Source organism: Bemisia tabaci, chromosome 8 (genome assembly GCF_918797505.1).
Source record: "Bemisia tabaci chromosome 8, PGI_BMITA_v3".
NCBI lineage: Eukaryota > Metazoa > Arthropoda > Insecta > Hemiptera > Aleyrodidae > Bemisia > Bemisia tabaci.
The window spans coordinates 44,577,355-44,600,511 of record NC_092800.1 but is presented as its reverse complement, the minus strand read 5'-3'; the positions used below and the strand labels follow the sequence as shown (position 1 = coordinate 44,600,511).

Here is a 23,157-nt window from a genome sequence, read left to right as displayed (position 1 = left end):
GCTAGAGCCAGATTTAGTGGTTCCTTACTGCAAAATGTAATTCAATTCATGAGTAGCTTTTTGATGATTTAATTAGTCTAAACGCATAAATGTAAGGGCGATCAAATTGCTGGGCGAGTTTTTGCAATTTAGGTTGAGGTTTAGATTTCTGATGCACAGCACTTGAGTCATGAGTCATCGTTAGACGAATCCGAACATTAATTTCAGAAAAAGTAAGATGGTAGAGTGAGATAAACTTATTGTCTCTTGGCGTATTGATACTATTTCGAAGCTGCTCTGTGTGAAAGATATCACTGAAAAAAAAAAAAAAAAAAATTCGGGCATGTGAACCAAATGTTCGGTATTCCATACTATCCCAACTATTCGGTATGTCAAACTGAACTTTTGGTTCGTGACCAAAACCAAACGCTCGGCATTTAAGACCAAACTTAGTTCGTCAAATCACTTTACCGCACAAGTTCGGTTACACGCACCGAGAGTTCGGTTTGACAAACCGAAAATCAGTTTGACAAACCGAAAAAGCAGTGTGACCAACCGATGAATCAGTTTGATAAACCGAAAAATCAGTTTGACGAACCGAATTAGTTGGAATAATTTGGAACAACGAACTTTGGTACGTCTGACTGAACTTTTTTTCTTTATGTATAACACTAAAAATGAAGGTGCAGAGTATTAAGAATCGCAAGGCCTAAACAGAAAGGGAAAAACCTAGCGAATTAAGTCGGCGATTTGGCAACAACGAGGTCTCTTTTTGCGAGCGCGGAAAAAAGCGTGGAGCTTTTTAACCCGAAAAGCAATCATTATAAATTGATGGCGCTTCGTGCCGATTCCTGGGCGAAAAGCACTCATGATCAATTGAATTATCCTATCACTATCTGGGGCCATAATCGGTCGACGCGAAACGATGCAGTCGCTAACAACATTGTAAGTGCAGTTCACTCCAATCAGAGCTACCCTCAATCCCTCAATCTATTCCTCGAATTGGGACTCGCAACAACAAAGGAGCGCTCTCTCCAATAGTCGAATCGATTCCGAAAACTTCGATTTTAATTTTGCGAACGGTGAAAATTACTTTCATCCGTCAACAATGAAATATTTTCGTGGAATTTTGCATTCGTGTGATATACGTTTTACAAATTCTGCCGTGCTAAGGAAAACCGCCATATGAGCCTTCAGACGTTGCTAGGTTTCCTCCGATAAAAACCGATAATACTGGGGAGTTTGTGAATATTTTTTTCCAACATTTTCGGACTGTTTAGCACGAAATTTAATTTGAAATATCTGAAAGCTTAAGGGGAAATATTCATGAATTGTTTCAAAAATACATGTTTTATCAAGGGAAATTTGGTAACTCTCGAATGTTCATACGGCTTTTTTCCTTAGCACGGCAGAATAATTGCTCATGCTTTCATTCTGAATATTGCTTTGTCTATCTTCGCTTTCTGTTTTTTTTCTTTTCTGCCGCCAAAAACGGACAAGAGGAAAGGTCTGATTGTATCCCTGGTAAAAATTGGCGATAAGAGCTGCGTTTCAAAATACCATAGGAATTCTTATAGCCGACTAAAGAAGGCTACAGAAAATCATAAAGCTGGCTGTAGAATGCGGAGAAAATCATACGGCCGGGCTATACGAAGCGATAAAAAATTATGCAGCCGGGCTATAGTTCCTATCGCCGGGCTTTACATTTTATCGCCTGACTGTTGCTTTTTCACCATCGATTATAAAAGGCTATAAGAAATTGTGTTGAAATTCGTGTGCTTTGGGAATCATTAAGTTTGATACGGAACCATCTTAATATTTACAAGACACACATTATACAGGGTGTCCCAAAAGTCCCTTCCACCCCTCTAAAATTTTACCTAATTAATATTTTGAAACGAAACTTTGGGGATGTTCATCGATCAATGTAAGCTACTTTTGGGGCCCCCCAAAATTTTCGGGCCCCCCCGTGGGGAGGGGCTGCGGACCCCAACTTTTTTTTTTCAAATGGCAACCCCTATCTTGTGATACCTCATTCGAAAGAACATAAAAAACTAAGAATTTTGGCGCAAACCGCAGATCAATATCTTAATTTTTGACCGAGTTATGATAGGTCAAAGGTCAAATTTGACCTATTTTCAAAAAATCATAACTCCGGTTCAAATTTTCGTAATGAAAAAAATAAAGCGGGAAAATTTACCACATTGTAAGCACTTTTAAGGAAAAATCACAGAAATTACTTCAAACTAATTTTAAGGGGGGTTTCGGACCCCCAAATACGCCAATTCAAAGGTCATTCAATTTTCCCGCGAAATAAGTCAATTTCCACCAGATTTGCCTCCGCATTAGTTCAGTAAGGTCAAAATCAGTTCAACATCACGTTGGCAAGTCCCCAAATTTCGGGAAAAGTTAAAAAAAAACGAAATTAAAGGTGATGAAATTTGACCGTTTAATTTTTTTTTTTTTAACTTTTCCCGAAATTTGGGGACTTGCCAACGTGATGTTGAACTGATTTTGACCTTACTGAACTAATGCGGAGGCAAATCTGGTGGAAATTGACTTATTTCGCGGGAAAATTGAATGACCTTTGAATTGGCGTATTTGGGGGTCCGAAACCCCCCTTAAAATTAGTTTGAAGTAATTTCTGTGATTTTTCCTTAAAAGTGCTTACAATGTGGTAAATTTTCCCGCTTTATTTTTTTCATTACGAAAATTTGAACCGGAGTTATGATTTTTTGAAAATAGGTCAAATTTGACCTTTGACCTATCATAACTCGGTCAAAAATTAAGATATTGATCTGCGGTTTGCGCCAAAATTCTTAGTTTTAGCGGCTCTGGTGCTTGCACTAGAGCTGCTATTCCGGACGGTCCCAGCTGGGGAGTATCAATGCAGCATGTTACATTGTAGAGACCGCGCGTTGGTTGATGGGAATCGGCGCCATTTTCGGCTATGTTCCTTGTCATGACTTTATTTTATTGCATACTGTTTTATTGTTAGTCAATGCTATGTTGTGTATTGTATTTTTGGAATCATGGTGATACAGTCAACAATTCAAAACTTGTTTGTGCTTTTATCTCGTGATGGAAAAAATGTACTTTACGTTCAAAATTTGAAAATTTGAATTTTAAAGTTTTCGCGGTTAAGGAAGCTTTAACCACTGGGTTGGAGCTTCCTAGTCATTTACTCGATATCAGCTGATAGCAAACAAAGGTTACCAGGGAAACCGTAAACGTCTAACAACTATCGTGGCCATTGGGGCGATTATTGAAATGATATCGACTGTATGTCGCCGCTTACGACAGGACATAGCCCTATCTTAACTGTGTAATATATCGCAATTCGATATTGTTTTGATTTTTAAAAGGAGCAATTCATTCATACAGTTCCGATTAGTTTTGGCGAACGGGCCCTTAACCTACGGCACTCGGCTCATGGGAATTTTTTAACTCTAAATTTTTTAACCTAACTCTTCCATTCCGGGAACATATTTATTGAAAACGGCGACTTTTTCAACAGTCCTATTTTTATCTACAACATCTAAGTGGCCCTTCATAATCATTTAATTTTGGCCCCTGGCCAGAAAAAGGTTCGGAAATTGCAGTGATTTTGCCGAAAATGCTGAAGTAAGTAAATTTGGGCATTTTTTTTCCTTCTTCAAACTCTGTGGAGAAGCACTTCTCCTCCAGTACATCTATTTTTTTACTTATCTCTCGCAAGGTACATTTACAGAAGGTGTGTTCCAGTATTAACAGTTCAGATTCGTGGTTTTTTTATTATAACGCTTATTTCGGAAAGCAATTATTACATTGTTCAATTCTACTGACTTTCAACACTCGATTATACTCCCGGCAAATTCTGCAGCAGCGTTTCAAATGTTGACTCTAATGCTTCCAACAGCCATCCGATGTCTAAGAGTTTATTCCTAGATTTAGGGATTTTCCGGAATTTCCAGGGATTTAGGGATTTTTCAGGAAATCTAGGGATTTTTTTTTGATGAGGTAAAGTTACCAAAAATCAACTTTTTAACCTCAATTCTAGCTTCGACAATCGAAAACATTTTTTCATCTATATTTTGTAGGCCTTTTTGGCAACACTATTTTCCCCGCAAATAAGCCGGAAATTAAAACGATTGCGTCCTTCGATGTACTTGACATTCAACTGCATTCAACCTGTTAATAATAAGAAATCAACTAATATTCTTTCATTTTATTGGTCTGGATTAGCACTGCTTTCAGAGAGCGCCAAAATTCAAACGAGCCAATCAGATTTAAATATTGCAAATCGCTACATCGAATGACATCATGATTCTTCATAAAAAAATGGCGCTTTTTGCAAAATCTAGGGATTTTTTAAGTACATTTGAGCAAATCTGGGGATTTAGGGATTTTTAGCGAAATCTAGGCATTTTTTTTCTTCCCCGCTAGGGATTTAATATCGGAAGACTGGCTTCCAGTATCGTAGCGTTGATCGTCGCTGATGTCGAAATGGAACCTAATGCCGGACTTACTGTAACACCTCCATTCCTCAATTCCGGTGAGGAATACGTCTCTACCCTTAACTCAATATAAATATACAAATTGATAAGTGAGTGCTTTAGTCTCCTGAAAACAGAATTGCGAAACTTAAAATTGGAGAAAAATGATGAGTAAATGAAAAAATGGAACCAATTGGTGGGATATGTCGCATGCCATTCTGACACAAAATATGGCGTCTATCGAATCACCTTAACTAAATAAAATAACCAAATTTTCAACTCTCAAACTATCAACTATCAAAATTCAAACTATCAAAATTTCCAACAATGACAAAAATGATTGTAATATACCTATAATGTAATGAAATATACACGCTCTAATCATTTAATTTGTATTACCTTTATGTTATGTACCTACATGTTATACTATTTTTATAATAAATTTTGCCAACATGCTTTTCAATTCAGTCTACAACATTTCATTCCGACGTGGCAATAATGATTTATAATGCCCCTAAACATTAAAATGAATTACAATAGTAATGCCGCATTATAATGTCGTATTATACATCGCAACGATTCATGTCCTACTGATTATTGATTATTGTAAGATGAATTCTGTTTTCTCTGATTGTATGTTTCATACGTGCGAAGCAAGTACGGGTCACTAGAAACGTGGTTCGTACGGGTGGCTGATGAAATTGATCTTCGAATACCTTTTGATGAGCTAGGGAAATGGAACCATCTGCATCTCATGGACAATAAATAGTTGCCGTAATTAAGGTCATCCCGTGATTAAGGTGCCGTGATTTAAGTCATAAATTCTTCATCTAATTCTTGATTCATCTCCAAAATGTCTGCTAAAGCTTTCATGCGCTTCTCCTTGTATGCATGAATGAGCAAATTGGGTATCGAACAAGCGGACACTTTTTGAAAATTTAGATGATTCTGGACAATATCGTACAGAAGTCCACGAGCTGCAGATAGAACCATTACCTCTAGCTCATCAAAAGTTATTCGAAGATCATTCAACAACCTCTTTGACAAGTTGCAAAAACTTTTCGTTAACAATAGTGTCACACGGTACTAGGAATATTTACTATTTAACGAACCTTATATTTCCCTGACTTAGTCCTAAATTATAGAAGTATGCGTTACTTTTCCAGCAATCCAAAAAAACAATTATACAAAAAACCAATTCCTACACTTTCAGATATAAAAATGCAAATTTTTTGCAGCCTCGCTAAACGACTTATCAACCAGAGATTTTTTAGGAAGCGGACCTCCAAAGAGCTTTCAAAATTAAAAGTATACAACAAGTGATAATGCCATGTATTCGCCATATCAAAGCCCAATACACATTTATACACCGGCTACGTAAATCTGCTAAGTTACAAAACATGAATCGACAGTTGTCGGATTGTACATCAATGACAAAATGTGTCTAGGCCCTCATTCTTGACTACAACTACTGCCCCCAGAGCCGCTCTCCGACGCCAATGCGTTGGAGCTTCCTGCTTGTTTTATGTTCTTTCGAATGAGGTATCACAAGATAGGGGTTGCCATTTGAAAAAAAAAAGTTGGGGTCCGCAGCCCCTCCCCACGGGGGGGCCCGAAAATTTTGGGGGGCCCCAAAAGTAGCTTACATTGATCGATGAACATTCCCAAAGTTTCGTTTCAAAATATTAATTAGGTAAAATTTTAGAGGGGGTGGAAGGGACTTTTGGGACACCCTGTATTTTCCTTGAATACATGTTTTTTCCATCAATTAAAAGAAGAATAATCCATACAAGATGTGCAAACATTTCAAAATCATGAGTTGAGTAACGCTGACTCCGCCAGAAACAAAGTGGAGCGGCGACGCACTGGCGCCTACAAACCTAACAGGGATACTTCACGCATTGCGCAACGCGTGAAGTATCCCTGTTAGGTTTGTAGGCGCCGATGCGCGTTTTGCGCTGGCTGCCCGCCTGCCACGGCGCTTGAAGCAACTATTTCACACCAGAGGTATGAAATGTGTAAGGAAATTACGAGGAATACTGAAGAATTTGATTGGACGGGGAAAAATTGTTAATTTAACAGCAAATAAAAACTGAGGAAAACTAAACAAAAAATACGCACACACGAAACAAGAAAAAACAGATCAGTTGTGACGTTTCAAGCCAAATCCTTTCATAGCTGTAAGAAACAAAAAAGTAGTAAGAAATTAATAGGAATTGAGGCACTACTTAATTTTTATTAGTTTTTTTTTCAATTTTATGAGATCAAAAGTAGGTCTTTGTTGTTTCGAAACTTCATAATTTCTGGGTTTTTTTTAAAAAAAAAATAAAATAAAATAAAAAATCAAGCATTACCTCACTCATATTTGTTTTTGAACATTTTGTTAAAGATTACGATAGGTTTACCTGTCAGTTCCTCCGGTGAGATAATACACGATAGAAAAGAATATGTAAAGGACGACGAAGAAGAAAGGATAGCAAAAGTCAGCTAGCCTGAAGGGGTGGGCCACTAGAAGAATGTCAAGGAACATCAGCGCCGAATTCACACCATGCACCAAGAAAGTCATCACCGTCAGAGGGTCAATTTCTGCAAAATGAGAAGAAGATAAATAAAAATTGAATGGAAATTTCGAAGGTTTATGGCAACGTTGATAAAATACTTTAATGAAAAAGCTCAATGAAAATTTAGTATGATGTTTCAATGAAAGAGCTCAAATAAAGTATATTATAAGTTTCAATGAAAGAGCTTACGTAAAATTGAATATCAAGAGTAAACTTTATTTTTAGACTGATATAATCATATACGATTCAATTAAATTAGTTTACCTACATCGATGGTGAAACTGCAAAACCACGAGTCTCGTTTTGTGCATGACGGTATGGACTTTCTGTCATGTTTTTTTTATTCTTTTTTCCCTTTTTTTGTATGAAAAGTGCTCAATGGCAATCGGACTTGTTGGAGGCGGAAGAAATACTATTTTCATTCGACACGAGCTCTTAGATTCATAAGAATACATGCATGACAGGGACCATGTCACACTGGATATAGTTCTTTTTTATTTAAAAACATCTAATTCTTCAAAACTGCCGTGAGATATCTTCTTTCTGCAAGCAGAATTCTAAGAAAACCTCAAAAAATGATGTTACTTCATCCTCCTGTAAAAAATAAAATTTGAGTGGAGATTGTAGACACTGCAAAAGAAACTTGGTTTAGGATTTTCACCGTCGATATGTGACTCTGTTGTCGATAACAATTAAGTCTTGGACGCAAGACGTAGCGCGGCTGGCGCTTTGTGGCATTGAAAGCGCCTTCAAAATGGTTCGACGCAAAATACTAAACACCCACGCAAACTTATGAAACGAAACTAAAAAGAAACAGTAGTTGAGCTTAATTAATCCACCAACTTTGCGTAACTAAATCATACATAAGACACTCATTCTCGGATTGGTTTTTTATAATTTTACTATTTAAAAGGAATTTTCTGAAAAACTAACAGTTACAATTATAAGCTATTTAAACAGGAAGGAAAACAGAGCAAAATAGATCATCGATACTTCATTGATTCTACATGATCAATCTTAACTTGAATTTTATCAATCGAATATGATCAAAGGCCATAATTAATTTAATGGAGTACTTACTAGGATCATATACAGCAGCCCAATAGATAGCTGTAATAGCGAAAGCAGTCGGTACAGACGCGTTGTGAACAATCCAATATGTTTTGTACAACCGAGACATTTTAACGTCCTCATCTTCTAAATCTAGACAACGAAAAATAGAATAAAATCAGATTCTGCTTTACGAAACAGGTGAAAGTAGTTTATCGCAAAAAACGCAATAAGCTCTATACACACTTCAAGGAAAAATAAATAAAACAGAGCTTTTTTAAACTGGGCAAAGGCTTAAAACTGATGAGCCAATCAGGGAGCGATGCTGACATGGCAATACTCTCCTTGAATTTGTAATTTAAGATGCACACTTGGATTGCATTTTGCAAAAAGGAACCACTAGCATTGCAATGTTGCTGAGATTGTGCAACTTCTTTTGTCTTGGAGGAAAACCCCGATTATCCATTCATAGTTTCTATTTTACTCGCTAAAATCTGTAAATTTAAGACAAAAATTACCATCTAAACATAGTTTTTCACGATTTCCGCAATCCTATTGCAAAAGATGAAGTTGCACAATCTTAGCATAATTGCAATGCTAGTGGTTCCTTTTTGCAAAATGCAATCCACTAGATCATTGGAAAATTTGGATGGCATTTTGCGAAAAGGAACCAAGAGCATTCCAATGTTGCTAGGATTGTGCAACTTACATTCTTTGCAATAAAATTACTGCGGAATCGATGAAAAAAAATAAATTGACCAAGATAATATTTGTCTTGAATTTATCATCGATTGGGAGTAAAGATATAAGTGGTTTAGATTATCAGTTTATTGCAAAGAGTAGCACAATCTTAGCGACATTGAAAAGCTCTTGGTTCCTTTTTGCAAAATGCAATCCAATTTTCCCACCACTTCGGCACGTTTGAAATTCCTTCGAGTCTTTGGACTTTTTAAAATCCGGCTTGTTTAGGATTTTGGCTCCAAAAACGCGCAATAAATCATCACGTAATTTTATTCATCTGGTACTTTCAGAGTATTGAATAAAAATCACAATTGTATACAGTGACCCATTTCGTAGGAGAGACCTAGTGTCTAGGTGGCTGTTGAGAAGTGGCACCCGCATGGAAGCCCAGGCCGGTGCTTGCCGTTGACGCATCTTTGATAATCCTGTTTGTTTTATGTAGGGAACTCGTCCGAAAACAATTATCTCGGCTAAATAAAAGAGCATCTTTGCGGAAGGACTTAATTGATTCGCCACATCACCGCTTCCTTTCCGACTTTCGCTACTTCCTTCCTTCCTTCCTTCCTTTCGTCCTTCCTGCCTCCACCCCGATCCTCCGCCAGTTCGGAGGAGTTGCTCTCGGGAAATCTCATTGCGTTTGCCAAATTTAATAGTCAAGATCTCATTCTATTTGTATGCGAAATTTCGCAATTGCGAACCACACCGAAAAAAAGTGATGCTAATTTAACATTCTGGATGTAAAAAAGTGTGCAAGAAGTCACAAAAAGCTAAATTAACCGCCACAGCAGTTCGTTTGACATTGCTAAAGTAACCGCTGCAGCGGTTAATTGAACGTTTTATGAGTTCTCACACAATTTTTTACATCCAGTATGTTAAAACAGCATCATTTTTTGTCGGCGTACAATTTCTAGCTCAGAGTAGAGACAATGTATCCACCATTAGTTTCCCCATGAACATTGGTGTTTTTACAGATGAGCCAAATATTATTATTCCTAAATGCAAAATGAAGTCCACTTATCCTGCTTGCCATTTTCCATTTTAGCTCGAAAAAATTTCATATTTTTGGAACGAAATCGGAATTTATTTAGCCGCACGAAGTATGAGTTCTGGACGTTTAACGATGGAGGCTTTGGATTGAGGGCTTGATTTCAGGCAAATCCAAGGGAATTTTGGAGCCGTAATTTGGAAAAATCTCGGAAAATCTACCGATATCGATCAAAATTTACTGAAAGTGCCCTATAGAAGCTTAACCCCAAAATGCTAGGATGGGGAGAACTATTCTGCCTTGCTAAGGAAAAACGTTGTATAAACCATCAGACGTTGCCACATTTTCTTCAATAAAAACTTAATTTACTAGGAAAATTGTGAATATTTTTCTTTAATTTTTCAGACAATTTTGTTCGCAATTTTATATAAACATCTGAAAATTTCAAGGAAAAATACGAATGATTTTTCTCCGAAATACATGTTCGATTCGGGGCAATTTGGCAACTCTCGGAGGTTCATACGGCGTTTTTCCTTAGAATGGCAGTATTCTCCCTGCCCTTTTTTGCAAAAATCTTGCAACGTTACGATCTATGAAACGCCGCATTGGACTAAACGTGACAGCACAGCTTGAGAGCAAATGTTTAACTTTCCAAAGCCGTGCTCCGACTCAAGATTGAATATTTTCGAGCCGGCTGTGCCCGTTTTAATTGGAAATAGCTATTACTTTCGGCAAACTTTGGTCCTCCGTTGCGAGCTTCCTCAGGGGTGCATTGCCAAAGGTCTCATCCCCGGCACTCTCTAACTGCCTCAGGTACGGCAGCGCGAATCGGTTACATTACTCGGAAATTTGGCCGTGCGCATTGGATGTTTATCGTCAGGAACTACGAAGTTGCGAAAAGACGGATTTTCGGATTTGCAGATCACAGTCTTTTCTGGACCTTGTTGATCTTGCGCTTTTAAAATTTGGAATAAGCGAGGCGAGGGAGGCTGCTCGGGTAATCAGCGCGATTTGATCGGTTTCCGTTCGATAGATTCGAATCAATAATGAACACATTGTCTAACGAGGAATCAAACTGATTTGAAACTGAAACTTAAAAACCGAAACCCACTGGAGTTGAACCGACGATCAAACCTGTTTCGACCTAGTAGTTTTTTCTGATTTTCTGATTTTAATCCAACCCTCGTTTGACAAGAAAGATTTTTGGCCAAGTTTTGGAATACTAAGTCTTTTAAAATTGGACGTATTTCTGCCAAACGGAACTATGTGCATTAGGACGTGATCCCTATTATGCATTTATTATGATGGGCCTCAGGATTCATGTCTTAATGCACATAGTTCCATTTGGCAGAAATACGTCCAATCGTGTTTAGAAATGATCCGATATTGGGACTTTTGTATCGATGCAAGTTACAATTTTCCGTTCTTACTAATTTTGATGATATGGTCGTATTTCTGCCACACGGAACTATAGACGAGTGGGGTAGGAGGGATGAGCTCGAAAAAGCTGCATAAGAAACAATGTTAATGTAAATATGAATTCCCTTTGGAGAAATGGTAGAGCGGGATTTTACATTCTGTCAAACAGAACTACGTGTCTACTAAATGCGGCACTTATGAGCCATGGGCATAGGGAAAGAGCGTGGTGGACAGGTCTCATGAGTAACGCCGACCAAGAGCGATAACGGAGACGGCACGCAGCTGACGTCACTGGTGCTTTATAAATCCCACCCTACACTGAAAAAAAAGTAGTTAGCGTTGAGAACTAATTTGGTAAGTTCTCGCCAAGTAGAATCAAAATTAGGCTTCAGAACTAATTTATTGTACTGAAGCACCAATCAATTCGCTTCATACGCTGACTTCACTTTACTAGAGCGCGAACCAGAATTGGAAAACAGCACTAGCTGTAAAATTAGCGCTGCGGTAAGACAAATTCACCTTCGGGTCAAACTAATTCGCCCTCAACGCTAACTGCCACATTGTCCGTTACATTTATTTAGTTTCGAAAAAGTGGCGTCGGTACAACAGCCTCAATCGCGTCAGCTCGTGAAAATCAATTAAAATGTGAAATTTCGGGCTCGTTTGACAATGTAAATACTCCCGGTATGATTTATAGTGTCCTCTCTTTCTTGAAAACGCTCGAAAGCAACATAAATAAACCTGTTAAGGTTAGAAATCGTCTGTTCGATTCAAAAAGTAAACAAGCATGATATTCGTTGGAGTCGTCAATCTTCTGTATTAAATTGCGATTAAAGCGTTCCGCGTTCAGTTTATATTTTACGAAAATCTGTGAACTTACTGCTTACTTCTATAGTTCGCGTTCTCCCGTAATTTCAAAAGAATATCTCAAGTGTTCGGACGAGATATGTTTATTCAGTGTGAACATTCGCTACCGTTTCATGTGTGAGTGTGTGTCTCTCTAAAGGATAATTCTGTCTACTTGCACGTACCTATGGGATATTCCTTTCCTCTGTCGTTCATTTGGAACCGGTCAGTTTATTTTTACCTCTCATCTTTTAAGAAATCTTATTTTCCTGAAAGTATTGTCCAGTTATCATTCGCTAAGCCGTTTTCTCCTCTCTCAGTTTTGAGGTTAGGTTGACCCAACCCTACCGAATGCGAATTAGAGTAGCGGAATTAGTTTCCAGCACTAATAGTGGTTAGTGTACAGAAACCAAAAATCATGTGTGTCCAAATCACACAATTTGAGTTAGTGTATAGAAACCATTTTTAGTCATCTGACGCTAACTCATTTTTTTCAGTGTAGTAAAAATTAGCGATAAGAGCTGCGTTTCAAAATACCATAGGAATTCTTATAGCCGGCTAAAGAGGGCTACAGAAAATCATTTAGCTGGTGATCCATCCCTTCTTACGCACGTATCTCTGGATCCATTTGGTAGTAATACGTCTATGGAACATCAAAATTCAGACAGAATCCTCGTTTTCAAACTCAAAATTACCCTATTTGCTCTTTGGATGATTGGTGGAATTTTGGGATTTTGTAATTCGGATTCCTCGGGGTCTATTTCCTATACGTGCGTCCCGGCAGTCTAGAGTTTTTGCACTCCCACTAAAAAAACCGAGGAAAATGGCTGGACATAAATTGGTAAAACACAATGTTGCCACTTTGCTGGATCCGCCAATGAAATGACACCCTCACCATAAAAGTCCATCCAGTCCGTATGCGAGGCTTTTAAATATTACGGAATCCTTTCGACGGGTGACACAGCTCGCACTGTCAATTCGTCGCTCCTCCGACGTAAGGGCGCATCTCGAAGCCCGCATGAGCCCTCGAAAGCATAGATTCATAAGTAAAACAGAGGTCACATGGAAATCGAGATACGCCGCTTCGTTAGAGGAGCGACGGATTCTCCTCCCGACAACTCGTCGCTATAGTCGCGGGGGAGGGGGTGGAGGAGGAGGAGTGACGGGAGGGGAAGGGGAGGAGCGTCCAGCGCATTTCCTGCTTTTAAAAGGAGCGGGAATTATCTGCAATTTGGGCGGCCGTGGCCTTTATGACGACCGCAAATCTGCAAGCCTCACCGGCGACAATTCGCACAGCAATTAATGAATCATGGACCGCACCACCGACGGCCGGGTTATTTGCGTAGGCACCCCCCCCCCCCCACGGCTGTGCCCCCTTCTCTTCATCCATCACCCAACCGCGGTGTCCCCGCGCCCTCCGCACAGATGACCGATCTCGGTGAGCCGAGCTTGTCCAGCCCTTACAGACCGCTCTCGATCGCTCTGGCCATTTCGGGATGGATTACTGATAATTTCTAAAAATAGACTAAGAATGACAATTTCCACTTTCTACAAAAGCACTAAGCCGTACGTTCCCCTCATTTTTAAATACATTATCTCTAGTTGGACGTGTTTATGCTAAAAGGAGCTACGAGCAACTAAAAGATGGGGTGTGCTCGTGGAAGTTGCATAAGAAACAATGTAAGAGTGGGTATAGTTTCTTTTGAGAAAATGGAAAAGCGGGATTTTTAAAATGAATGAAAAAGAACTGAGCGCTAACTTGTGAGCCATGGGCATGTAACAAAAGCCTCGTGGACAGGGCTCATGAGTTAAAGACTGACGACCTAGTCGTCGTCGCTCGTGTCGCGCTTCGTCGCGCCCGGTCCTCACCGCTGACGTCACTGGCGCTTTTAAAGTTTCATTCATTCTTGTGGCCCTCAAACAACAAGTACACCCCATCTTTCCACTTGCACATAGTTCCATTTCGCATAAATACGTCCGAATAGGTCACGCCCTACCCCCCGAGAAAATGTTCTCTCTCCGAAACATACTCATTTCAGACCACTGTGCTACTCGATCGCTCAACCCTCATCACACTCTGACCTACCTACAATCAATACACATGTTCTAGCATTGTTAGTCATCGGGAACTCTAATTGTGGTGCATTTGCTTGCTTTCTCATATCATGACCCAGAAATGAGTCCTCTTTGCGTGCGTGCTAATCCAAAGAGGGACGGGCGATTGCAATTAAATTTGCTCATATTATCGTGCAGTTATGCTGACAGGCTAATAACTTTTGATTATTGAGTTCACAATATGATACGTGTAAGTAGGTGCAAGAACAGTGATCAAAGAAAATCTTTCCGGTACGCTTTTTTTCCTCTCTAATTTCTTTTTTACTAAGATTCCCGCTACAAAAATCTTCCTCTGTATTTTTTTCCCTCCATATGCTATTTGTTGTTTCAGGCTTTATATCCGGGGGATACTGCGGCCTTGGAAGGTATCTGAAAAATGGAGGGTAATTTTAGTTATAGCTGGGATGATAGAGTAGAGGCATCATCCCTGATAAAAATTGGCACTAGAATCTGTGTTCCAAAATACCATAGACCTTCAGCCGGCTGTAAGATTTCCAATTGCTTCTATAGCCGGCTACACAATTTCTTATAGCCTTTTATAGCCGATGGCGATTGAGCAACAGCCAGACGATAACGTGTATGCTAAACGTTACTAATTACGGATGCTAGGACTTAGTGAGTTTTTGGAATACTGCTCTCTTTTTGGGCCGTAGTATCTTGATTTATTTTGCGAGGAAAGCTCCGTACTTTTGATGGATGCCTGTCATTACTAATATATTAGAGCGCCTTCAGTTTTGTTTGATACTGTGCAATACCTCTGGTGTGAAATAGTTGCTTCAAGCGCCGTGACACACTGCGGCGCGAAACAGAGATTCAAGTTTCTCGTCAAAAAATACCCCCTGACACTATGTTTTATAAAAATCGATCGAACAGGAGCTCAATGCTGTAGGATCAACGGGACTTTGAACAGTTGTAAACGGAAACAGTCGATTTTCATACGTTAGTGCGCCTTCAATTACATTTGATACCGTGCAATACTTTCGTGGTGGAATAGTTGCATTGGCGCCTACAAACCTAACAGGGATACTTCACGCGTTGCGCAATGCGTGAAGTATCCCTGTTAGGTTGTAGGCTCCAGTGCGTCGCCGCTCCGCTTTGTGTTGGGCTCTAATATTTAACTGGCGGAGTCGCAGCGTTATTCAACTCATGATTTTGAAATGTTTGCACATCCTGTATGGATTATTCTCATTTTAATTGATTAAAAAAAAATATGTATTAAAGGAAAATATAATATGTGTTTTGATAAATATTAAGGTGGTTCCGTCTCAAACTTAATGATTTCCAAAGCACACGAATTTCTACATAATTTCTTATAGCCTTTTATAATCGATGGCGAAAAAGCAACAGCCAGGCGATAAAGTGTAAAGCCCGGCGATAGGAACTATAGCCCGGCTGCATAATTTTTTATCGCTTCGTATAGCCCGGCCGTATGATTTTCTCCGCATTCTACAGCCAGCTATATGATTTTCTGTAGCCTTTTTAGCCGGCTATAAGAATTCCTCTGGTATTTTAAAACGCAGCTCTTATCGCCAATTTTAAACAGGGATAGTAGGTCTAGGGATTTATGTTAGTATTCTGTAAGAGATAAAGGGATATTAATGAGGTTATATGAGATGATATAGGTTGTCTTGTATTGGGGTTTTCTGATGGTTAGTTGAAGGCCTGGTTAAGTTTACGTTCACAGAGGCTCAACTGGAACGGCTTATATTGCTAACCTAGGACAGAGCCGTGGAAAACATATATCTCCTCTGTATTTATTTCCCTTTCTTTCTATGACAGTGTGTGTTTCTTTCTGTGTTTTGCTCGAGAGAGAATCAAGTTCCATCGACTTTTTGAAACACGTCACTGCACATCGGAAACCAAAGTTCACTAATCTAATAACTCCCAATTAGGCAACAGACAGGTGGAGGAAATTCAGACGTAGGATCTCCTCTCCAGCTTTCATTCTCTTCTTTCTTCTTTTTTCTTTCGACGGAGGATCCAGAAGCGTTAAGACTTGAATCCTCGGTCGGTTTTGCTTGAGAGTGGAAACTCCGCTTCCTTATGATGAGAAACTTCAAAGTAAGGTACAGTGGACGTATTTATGCTAAAAGGAACTATAAGCATAGGATTTACGTGCAACATAGTTCCTTTTAGCATTATGTCCAAATATCGATGGCGATCCAAAAAAACGAGGCGAATCCAAGAAAAAATCCTGTAAGATGTGTCAAAAGAAGAGGGTGGAGAATACAAGATCTTGATTAACTTCTGAAATAGCAAGTTTGCAAATTCGACGTCCACAATGCGACAACCTCCGCTGAAAAGATAAACCTAGCAGCAGGCTGATTATTGAAATCAATAGACAAGTGTCATAGACATAATAAAATTGGAGTGATTCTACTGGTTGAAACAGGTGTCATTATAGACAAATGGGAAATGATGGTGTAACTCTGGGAGTCTCTCGTGGGTAGCCGTTACTCGGACCGCGTTTAGTACACTAAAAAAAAGATTGGTAGAAATTACCATTCCTTCACGCTGTATTTCACATAGCGAAATGGAATGGTAAATTATATCAATCTTTAAGTCGATTTTGCCAGAGGAACGGTTACCTGTACCAGTGTATAGTAACGTTTACCTTTTTTTCTGGCAGAATTGACTCTTAATTGACGCTGTGTGAAATATATCGTGAAGGAATGGTAAATTCTACCAATCTTTTTTTTTTTAGTGTAGGAATAAGGAACCAAGCCACATCAGCTGTTGCGAAATTAAACTGGGCAATTTAATCTTTTACAAGAGAACATTTGTGCGGATTCCTTTGACAATTCTAAGGAATTTGCTTCGCACTGTGCAGAAAATTCACCGAAATTTACACAAAAATCAGCACAACCGTTTTCATGCAAAAACTTGAATCGTCCGATTAAATTTGGCAATAGCTGATAGGGCTTGGTTCCTCTCTGAATAAGGAGGTCCAGTTATAGTACACCTAAAATGTACACCTATGCCTATACTATATGTATACCTATGCTACACCTATACTGCCGTACCAAGGAAGAGCGCCGTATATGAACATTCGAGAGTTGCCAAATTTGCCTTGACAAATCATGAATTTTTGACAACTTTCATGAACAATTTTCTTTGAAATTTTCAGATGTTTTAGATTGAATTGCGCACCAAATTGTCTGAAAATTTTGAAAAATAATATTAACGATTTGCCAAGTAAATTCGAATTATTTCGGAGGAAAATTGGCAACGTCTAAAGGCTCATACGGCGTTTTTCCTCATTTCCTTTGCCAACTGCAACCTCCCACTTCCACCAACACGGTCGCATCCATTTTCCACTCGTCCTCTTCATCTATCGCTTTGTCTATCCGAATCAATAATCGGCTGGCAGGTGCAATCCGATCCCGATCTCATATCCAAGACGTCGGCGTCTCCGCGAGGTGAAGGGTCCCGGTTCCCGACCAGAAAACCGAGGGGGCTCTAACAAAGGAATATTGCGCCGCCCGAGGCCTCCCCGAGGAAATAGGGGGAGGGGGAGGGGAGAGGGGGGGGAGGGGGAGGGGGGCGTGCGAGCGGAAATATTGCGAAACTGCTCGTTCATGGCTCCACATCAAAGTGTCAAAATTATTCCTCCACTTCAAAGTTCCGACCGATCAATTAAGCACCAGTTTAGTCGCTCCCCGATGGCGCTTCACCCTCCTCCGAGACGGAACTTCAACCCACTCTCGCCGTTTCGGCTAGGAATACTAGGGGGCGCCGTACCCCCTGGCCGCTACGCGGCCCGACTCCTGACATGAGACACTTTTAGTGCTCCTTCTGTCTACATTATGGGACACAATCTTAAATTTCCTATTATCGGTAAGATCAGTAGTTTTTTATAGAATAAAATTCATTTCCCCCGCAGATGGTCACAGGGTCGCATGTTTAGCCAGGTGGACTCATTCACAGAAAAAATGAATCAATAGCAACTGATTTAACAATAATTTTTCAAAAGTGTGTCCTACATGTTTCAAATGTACATTTGACAATAAAGGAAAACTAATTTAACCACAGGAGTGGTTTAATTAGCATTTTTTATTGTAAAATCTACATCGAAACAAGTCGGATACTTGTTTAACTACAAAATTGTTAAATCAGCAATTTTATTGCTATTCGTGTTTTGTGCTGGCGCTCCGTCCAGGTGAATTTCGCACAGCAAGTAATGGATGCTGTGCAACAACTGCCAACATAACACATACTGTAATGCGTGCTGCATTAATGAATGAGAACAAATCAACTTCATTCATTAAAGTTTTCACAAAATTTTACTCGCACCGGGAAGAAAATCACGGAGGTTTTAAAAATTGACATAGAGTAGTTTTCAATTTAGAAAAATGAATATGACTGGAAGTCTGCAACGTCGCAAATCGAGATACATGGTCTGGTAATTTCACCGTCAACATTTATTTTTTTACGCACAGAGCAATTTTTGGCTCAAAATTGTTCTAATTTAGTTTATGATCTAAGAGAGAAAAAAACGTCATTTTTGGTTACACAGCCCAACAGCTCACTAATAAATGCGCAGATGACGACTGGAAAGTTTGTAACGTTCGAATGAGGCTACGTTCTTTCGCGGAGGGAACGGCGATTTCGGGGCACCGCACCGCGATAAAGAGGGCGGGCCGTTCAGTTCTTTGTGATGGGTGACGCAACACGTAACGTTCAGGCGACATTCACGTAACGTTTTCTAAGTAAGCGCTCAATAGTCCGCGAACATGATTGACGTCCCTATAAAAAGCTGAGTAAGGCCGTTGACTCTCCCATCAAGCTGACCCGGAAACACTTTCCAATAATGCGGTTGCCGCTTGCGTGAAAAATTAGAAATAATTTGTGGCTATGGCGGGCGTTAGAGGAGGGTTGCTAAATGTTTTCGATCAACTGTCGTTGATAATTTTAGTATGTAGAGCACCAGGATATAAATGGATTCGCCCTGTAATAAGGTGAGGTTCTGTCTCGTGGAAAAAGGGATTCAGCTTAGACATTTGATAAACTTAATATCGGTCCGAGAAACAAGAATAAAGTTACACTTCATACTTGAATAATTTAATTTTAATCAATTCATTTGATTATATAAAAAGGTTTATTTATTTTTAGATCTCCTAAACTTAACACATAGACATAAATAATATTTTCTTGCTGTAAAATTCTGAAGGGTTTCTTTGTCTTTTGATTTAATTTAAGATTCTTCACAGTCCTGTTGAATCAGGGCCCTTTAAAAGTGTGGCAGTCCAAATTTGTCTAATTTTTCCTTGCATTTTTGACGCTCTTTTTACATGAAATTTCCTCGTTTCCGGACGAGGGAACGTAATTCTACTCCAAGGTTGTAAAATTTGCCTTTTTCAAGGATGTGCAAGTGCGATTTTTGTCCAACATTTTTATGAGTTTTCAATGACATGTAAAGGAAAGCCAGTAGAATTTTTATTACGACATGCCCAAGATTTACTTCGTAAAAAGTCAATTTTCGAGGAGAAAATATGTGGGAAAATTGAATTTAGTCACGTTCTTTCGCAAGGGATACGACGATTTGCGTTCCTGTGCGCATGTTGCTCAGCGTATCAAGAAGCGGATTTTGTTGGGTGATAAAGTGAGAAGACAAGCCGGAGGACATCTTTTTCCTCATTCAAAATGAAAAAAAAAAGAAAATACATTTTACAAATGGACTTTTTAAAAGTACAGATTCAGTCTCGCCAATCACAAAACCACGTCTTGGTGGTTTAAGTACCTACATGGATGATCAAAAAATGATACGATCGGTCCAAGGACTAAGTTTCACGTCCAATATGACCGGAGGTATCGCTATCGCCTTCCAAATATACAGTGTGCCTACAACTTCATCCTCTGCGATGGTGTGCACTATAGTTTTTCCTACAAGTTAGTGTCGCGGGTCTCTTGTTTTCATACGTGCAACTGGTTTTCTCACTTCTGTCAAGAATCCGAGGTCGATAAAAATGGTTGATGCAGCTGTAAATTATGAAGCCTCTCATCTCGACCACGGTGCACAGTGGAACGAGCTTACAGAAGAGGTCGGGCATGATATTTTTGGCTAAAATTCCAAATTTTGATGTTTATTTTGTCACAAATTCAATTTTAAAGAGCGTTTCTGAAAGTAATTTGTACGAAAAAACCAATAGAACAACTCCTAAAATTCTTTGTCCCAAATTTTCGAAAATATTAGCTTTCAAAGTTTCCAGACATTGTCCGTCTTCTCCTATTGACTCGATCCAATGTGCGGCGTTTAAATAATTTAAACGATTATGATGATTAAGATAAAGCTAATTTTAATCAACTGACCTGGTTTTTTTCGCAACTCGAGGTAGCGTTTCATGGTGATGTATGCGCCGAGGATGCTTTGGACGGTACATGTGAAGAATCCCCAATTGGTGAGGTAGATGAACCATTTGAAGTACTGGATTTTGTGTCTCTCCCTGTCTTCGGGCCGGTAGAAAGATAGAATGCATATCACCACGAAGAGACAAGCCACGCATTGTCGATAAATGAGGTAAAACGGATTTACTCCTTTCTTCCTCTGCCACTAGAATCAAAAAATGAAAGAAAAAATTATTAAAATTGATCAAGTTAATAATCTACGCATGTATCTATCTGTCACAGGCAATTGGCAATCGCCGGCAATTTACAAGCCAGTGGTGAATAAATATAGAAAATCATAAAATTTAAAAATAAAAGAACAAGATTAGAGTGCTGATTATGTTGCCTATAATGTGAATAGACACTTTGCCATCCTTAAAACCATGGCAGACATATGCCCACTCAGAAGAGCGTGTAATGAACCTTGTGACATTAGTTGGGTTGAGATCGGATAGGCAACTAAACTAACATTGTGACAAAGCGTAGAGTGTCACAAAAAGTGAAGGCGCTTCAAGCCGAGCTCATACTTTCGAAGACCATAACCCTTAAAAATTGCATGATGCCGCGCATTATTGCGATTTATTGAAACAACGTGTGAACCGCTCGCAAATTGCCGGCGATTGCTAATTGCCTGCGACATGCCCACAGGAAAAGGAGCCTTAGCCCACAAAATTGCAGTAGAATATGCATACTGATGGCCAAAGTGCGAAACCACGTGTCTTCATTGCAGCTAGTGTTACAAAATGTCCGTCTGTTTTAAATTTTTTCGAGAAGAAACGAGTTGATTTTATGGCTAAAAATTCGTACATAATGTATTTTCTCAAAGAGAAGAAGAATCAAGGAAGTTTTCAAGAAATTACGCTGCTAGTTTTCATCGAAAAAATAAACTATGATAGGCAGTCTGCAACGTTGCAAACGGGAATTCATGGTTATTCTCTTTGGCCATCGATATAATAAAGATTTAATAGACATTACTCTTCCTCAAAACAAAAACTGAAAATTTCACACAAAGTACAAAATTGTTGTCAAAATACTGACAAAATACTATTGAAAAACATTTAAAATTATTTTGACTAGATTCTTAGAACATGTTACCAAGGCTGGATTAAGGGGGTGGCCACATGGGCCGCGGCCCATGGCGGCAAATCTATAGGGGGCGGCAAATTTTGAATTTTTTTTAAATGTAGGTATAGAAAATTCGAATTTAGAAAAAAAAATTACAAACGAGAGAAGGCGACAAAATCTCTAATTTCCTGAGAGTATAGTAATTTCTACTTTTGTCGTTATTAGTCGAGTTAAGAAAGGAACCAAACACGCAATTTGGCCTGGAACGGCGCGACTTAGAGAGAAACAATGACGAGGACTTGAGATGAAAAGGAGGAGCCCTCGGCGCGGCGGTCGGCATGTAACACATATTAGCCCCTACATGACTGCACAAATACTTCACGCATTGCGGCAAACACAGTGCGATCAGCGTGAAACGCATAGCGCCTACAAGACTGCGTGAATACTTCACGCATTGCGTCAAACACAATGCGTTCAGCAGCGGTCGGCGCGGCGTGAAACTCATAGCGCCTACAAGACTGTCGGAATACTTCACGCATTGCGCCAAACACGGTGCGGTCTGCGCGGCGCGGCGGCGGAAGTTAAAATCATTAATCCACATTTATGTTTGTTCTTTCATAATTTTTTCGTTCATTTCTTATGAATGGAAGGCCTTGTCCACAAAGAGATAGGTTTACAAGACTTAACTTTCGCGCAAAGTTTCCGTGAACTTTTGCTAGTAGTGTTGACAGGGCTTTCCCAAAAAATGTGTTCAACACAAGTAAACGCGTCTTATGCACTCCTTCCCCGCTGGCACGTTCATTTGATGGTTTTTATTGATGTTTCAAAACGAATGAGAAGGGGGCGGCAAAATACAGGCGGCCTACGGGCGGCAAGTAGGTAAATCCGGCCCTGCGTGTTACCAGGAAGAGTTCATGAAATGTTTTGAATTTTCTTTTACACGTTTCTGTAAGATCTAAAAAGAAAAATGGAATAGAAGAAGAAAGAGAAATGTATATTGTTCCATCTTCTTCTATTCTATTTTTTTTATGTTTCTCACAGAAATTTGTAAAAAAAAAATTTCAAAATATTTCATAAACTCTTCCTCGTAACATATTTTAAGAATCTCGTCAAAATAATTTTAAAAGTTTTTCACTTCATTCATATGGCAGTTTCTAACGAGAGAAAGATAGAATGAGCATCGTAAACCTACATTTTTCCTTGTATGTGTTTGGACAAGCAATACAATTCATCTTCTGTCGACCGGGGAGGGGGAAGGAGGGTTGAATACAACGTTTAAACTCCGTTTCTTTAAAGATTTTTCTCATCGTTATCCTCGAGACGTCAGTTTATTAAATACAGTGCATTGCGCTTGCACTTCATAACGACAGCGTTGCCAGTTTCAAAATTATAAACATCCTATTTTCTACCGGTCTGAAATAACCAGCTCCAGGAATCCTGAACAGCTTGGGAGGTTATAATCCATTGCCAATTATATTCGTAAAAGTCGCTAACTTTTTATCACTAACCAAAACACACTGGGCGATATTATACCACA

At 39.2% G+C, this 23,157-nt stretch overlaps 1 protein-coding gene across 2 annotated transcripts in view; it reads right to left on the bottom strand.

Moving 5' to 3' along the window:
• The window catches only part of LOC109040659 (protein rolling stone), a 66,795-nt gene that overhangs the window by 7,696 nt on the left and 35,942 nt on the right, over positions 1 to 23,157 (bottom strand). For both annotated transcript variants that reach the window (XM_019056653.2, XM_019056655.2), the window contains exons 3-5: positions 20,481 to 20,721; positions 8,096 to 8,218; positions 6,860 to 7,040 (exon numbers count right to left, since the gene is read on the bottom strand). In XM_019056653.2, the coding sequence (XP_018912198.1) occupies positions 6,860 to 7,040; positions 8,096 to 8,218; positions 20,481 to 20,721 (545 nt within the window). The remainder of the gene's footprint in view (positions 1 to 6,859; positions 7,041 to 8,095; positions 8,219 to 20,480; positions 20,722 to 23,157) is intronic.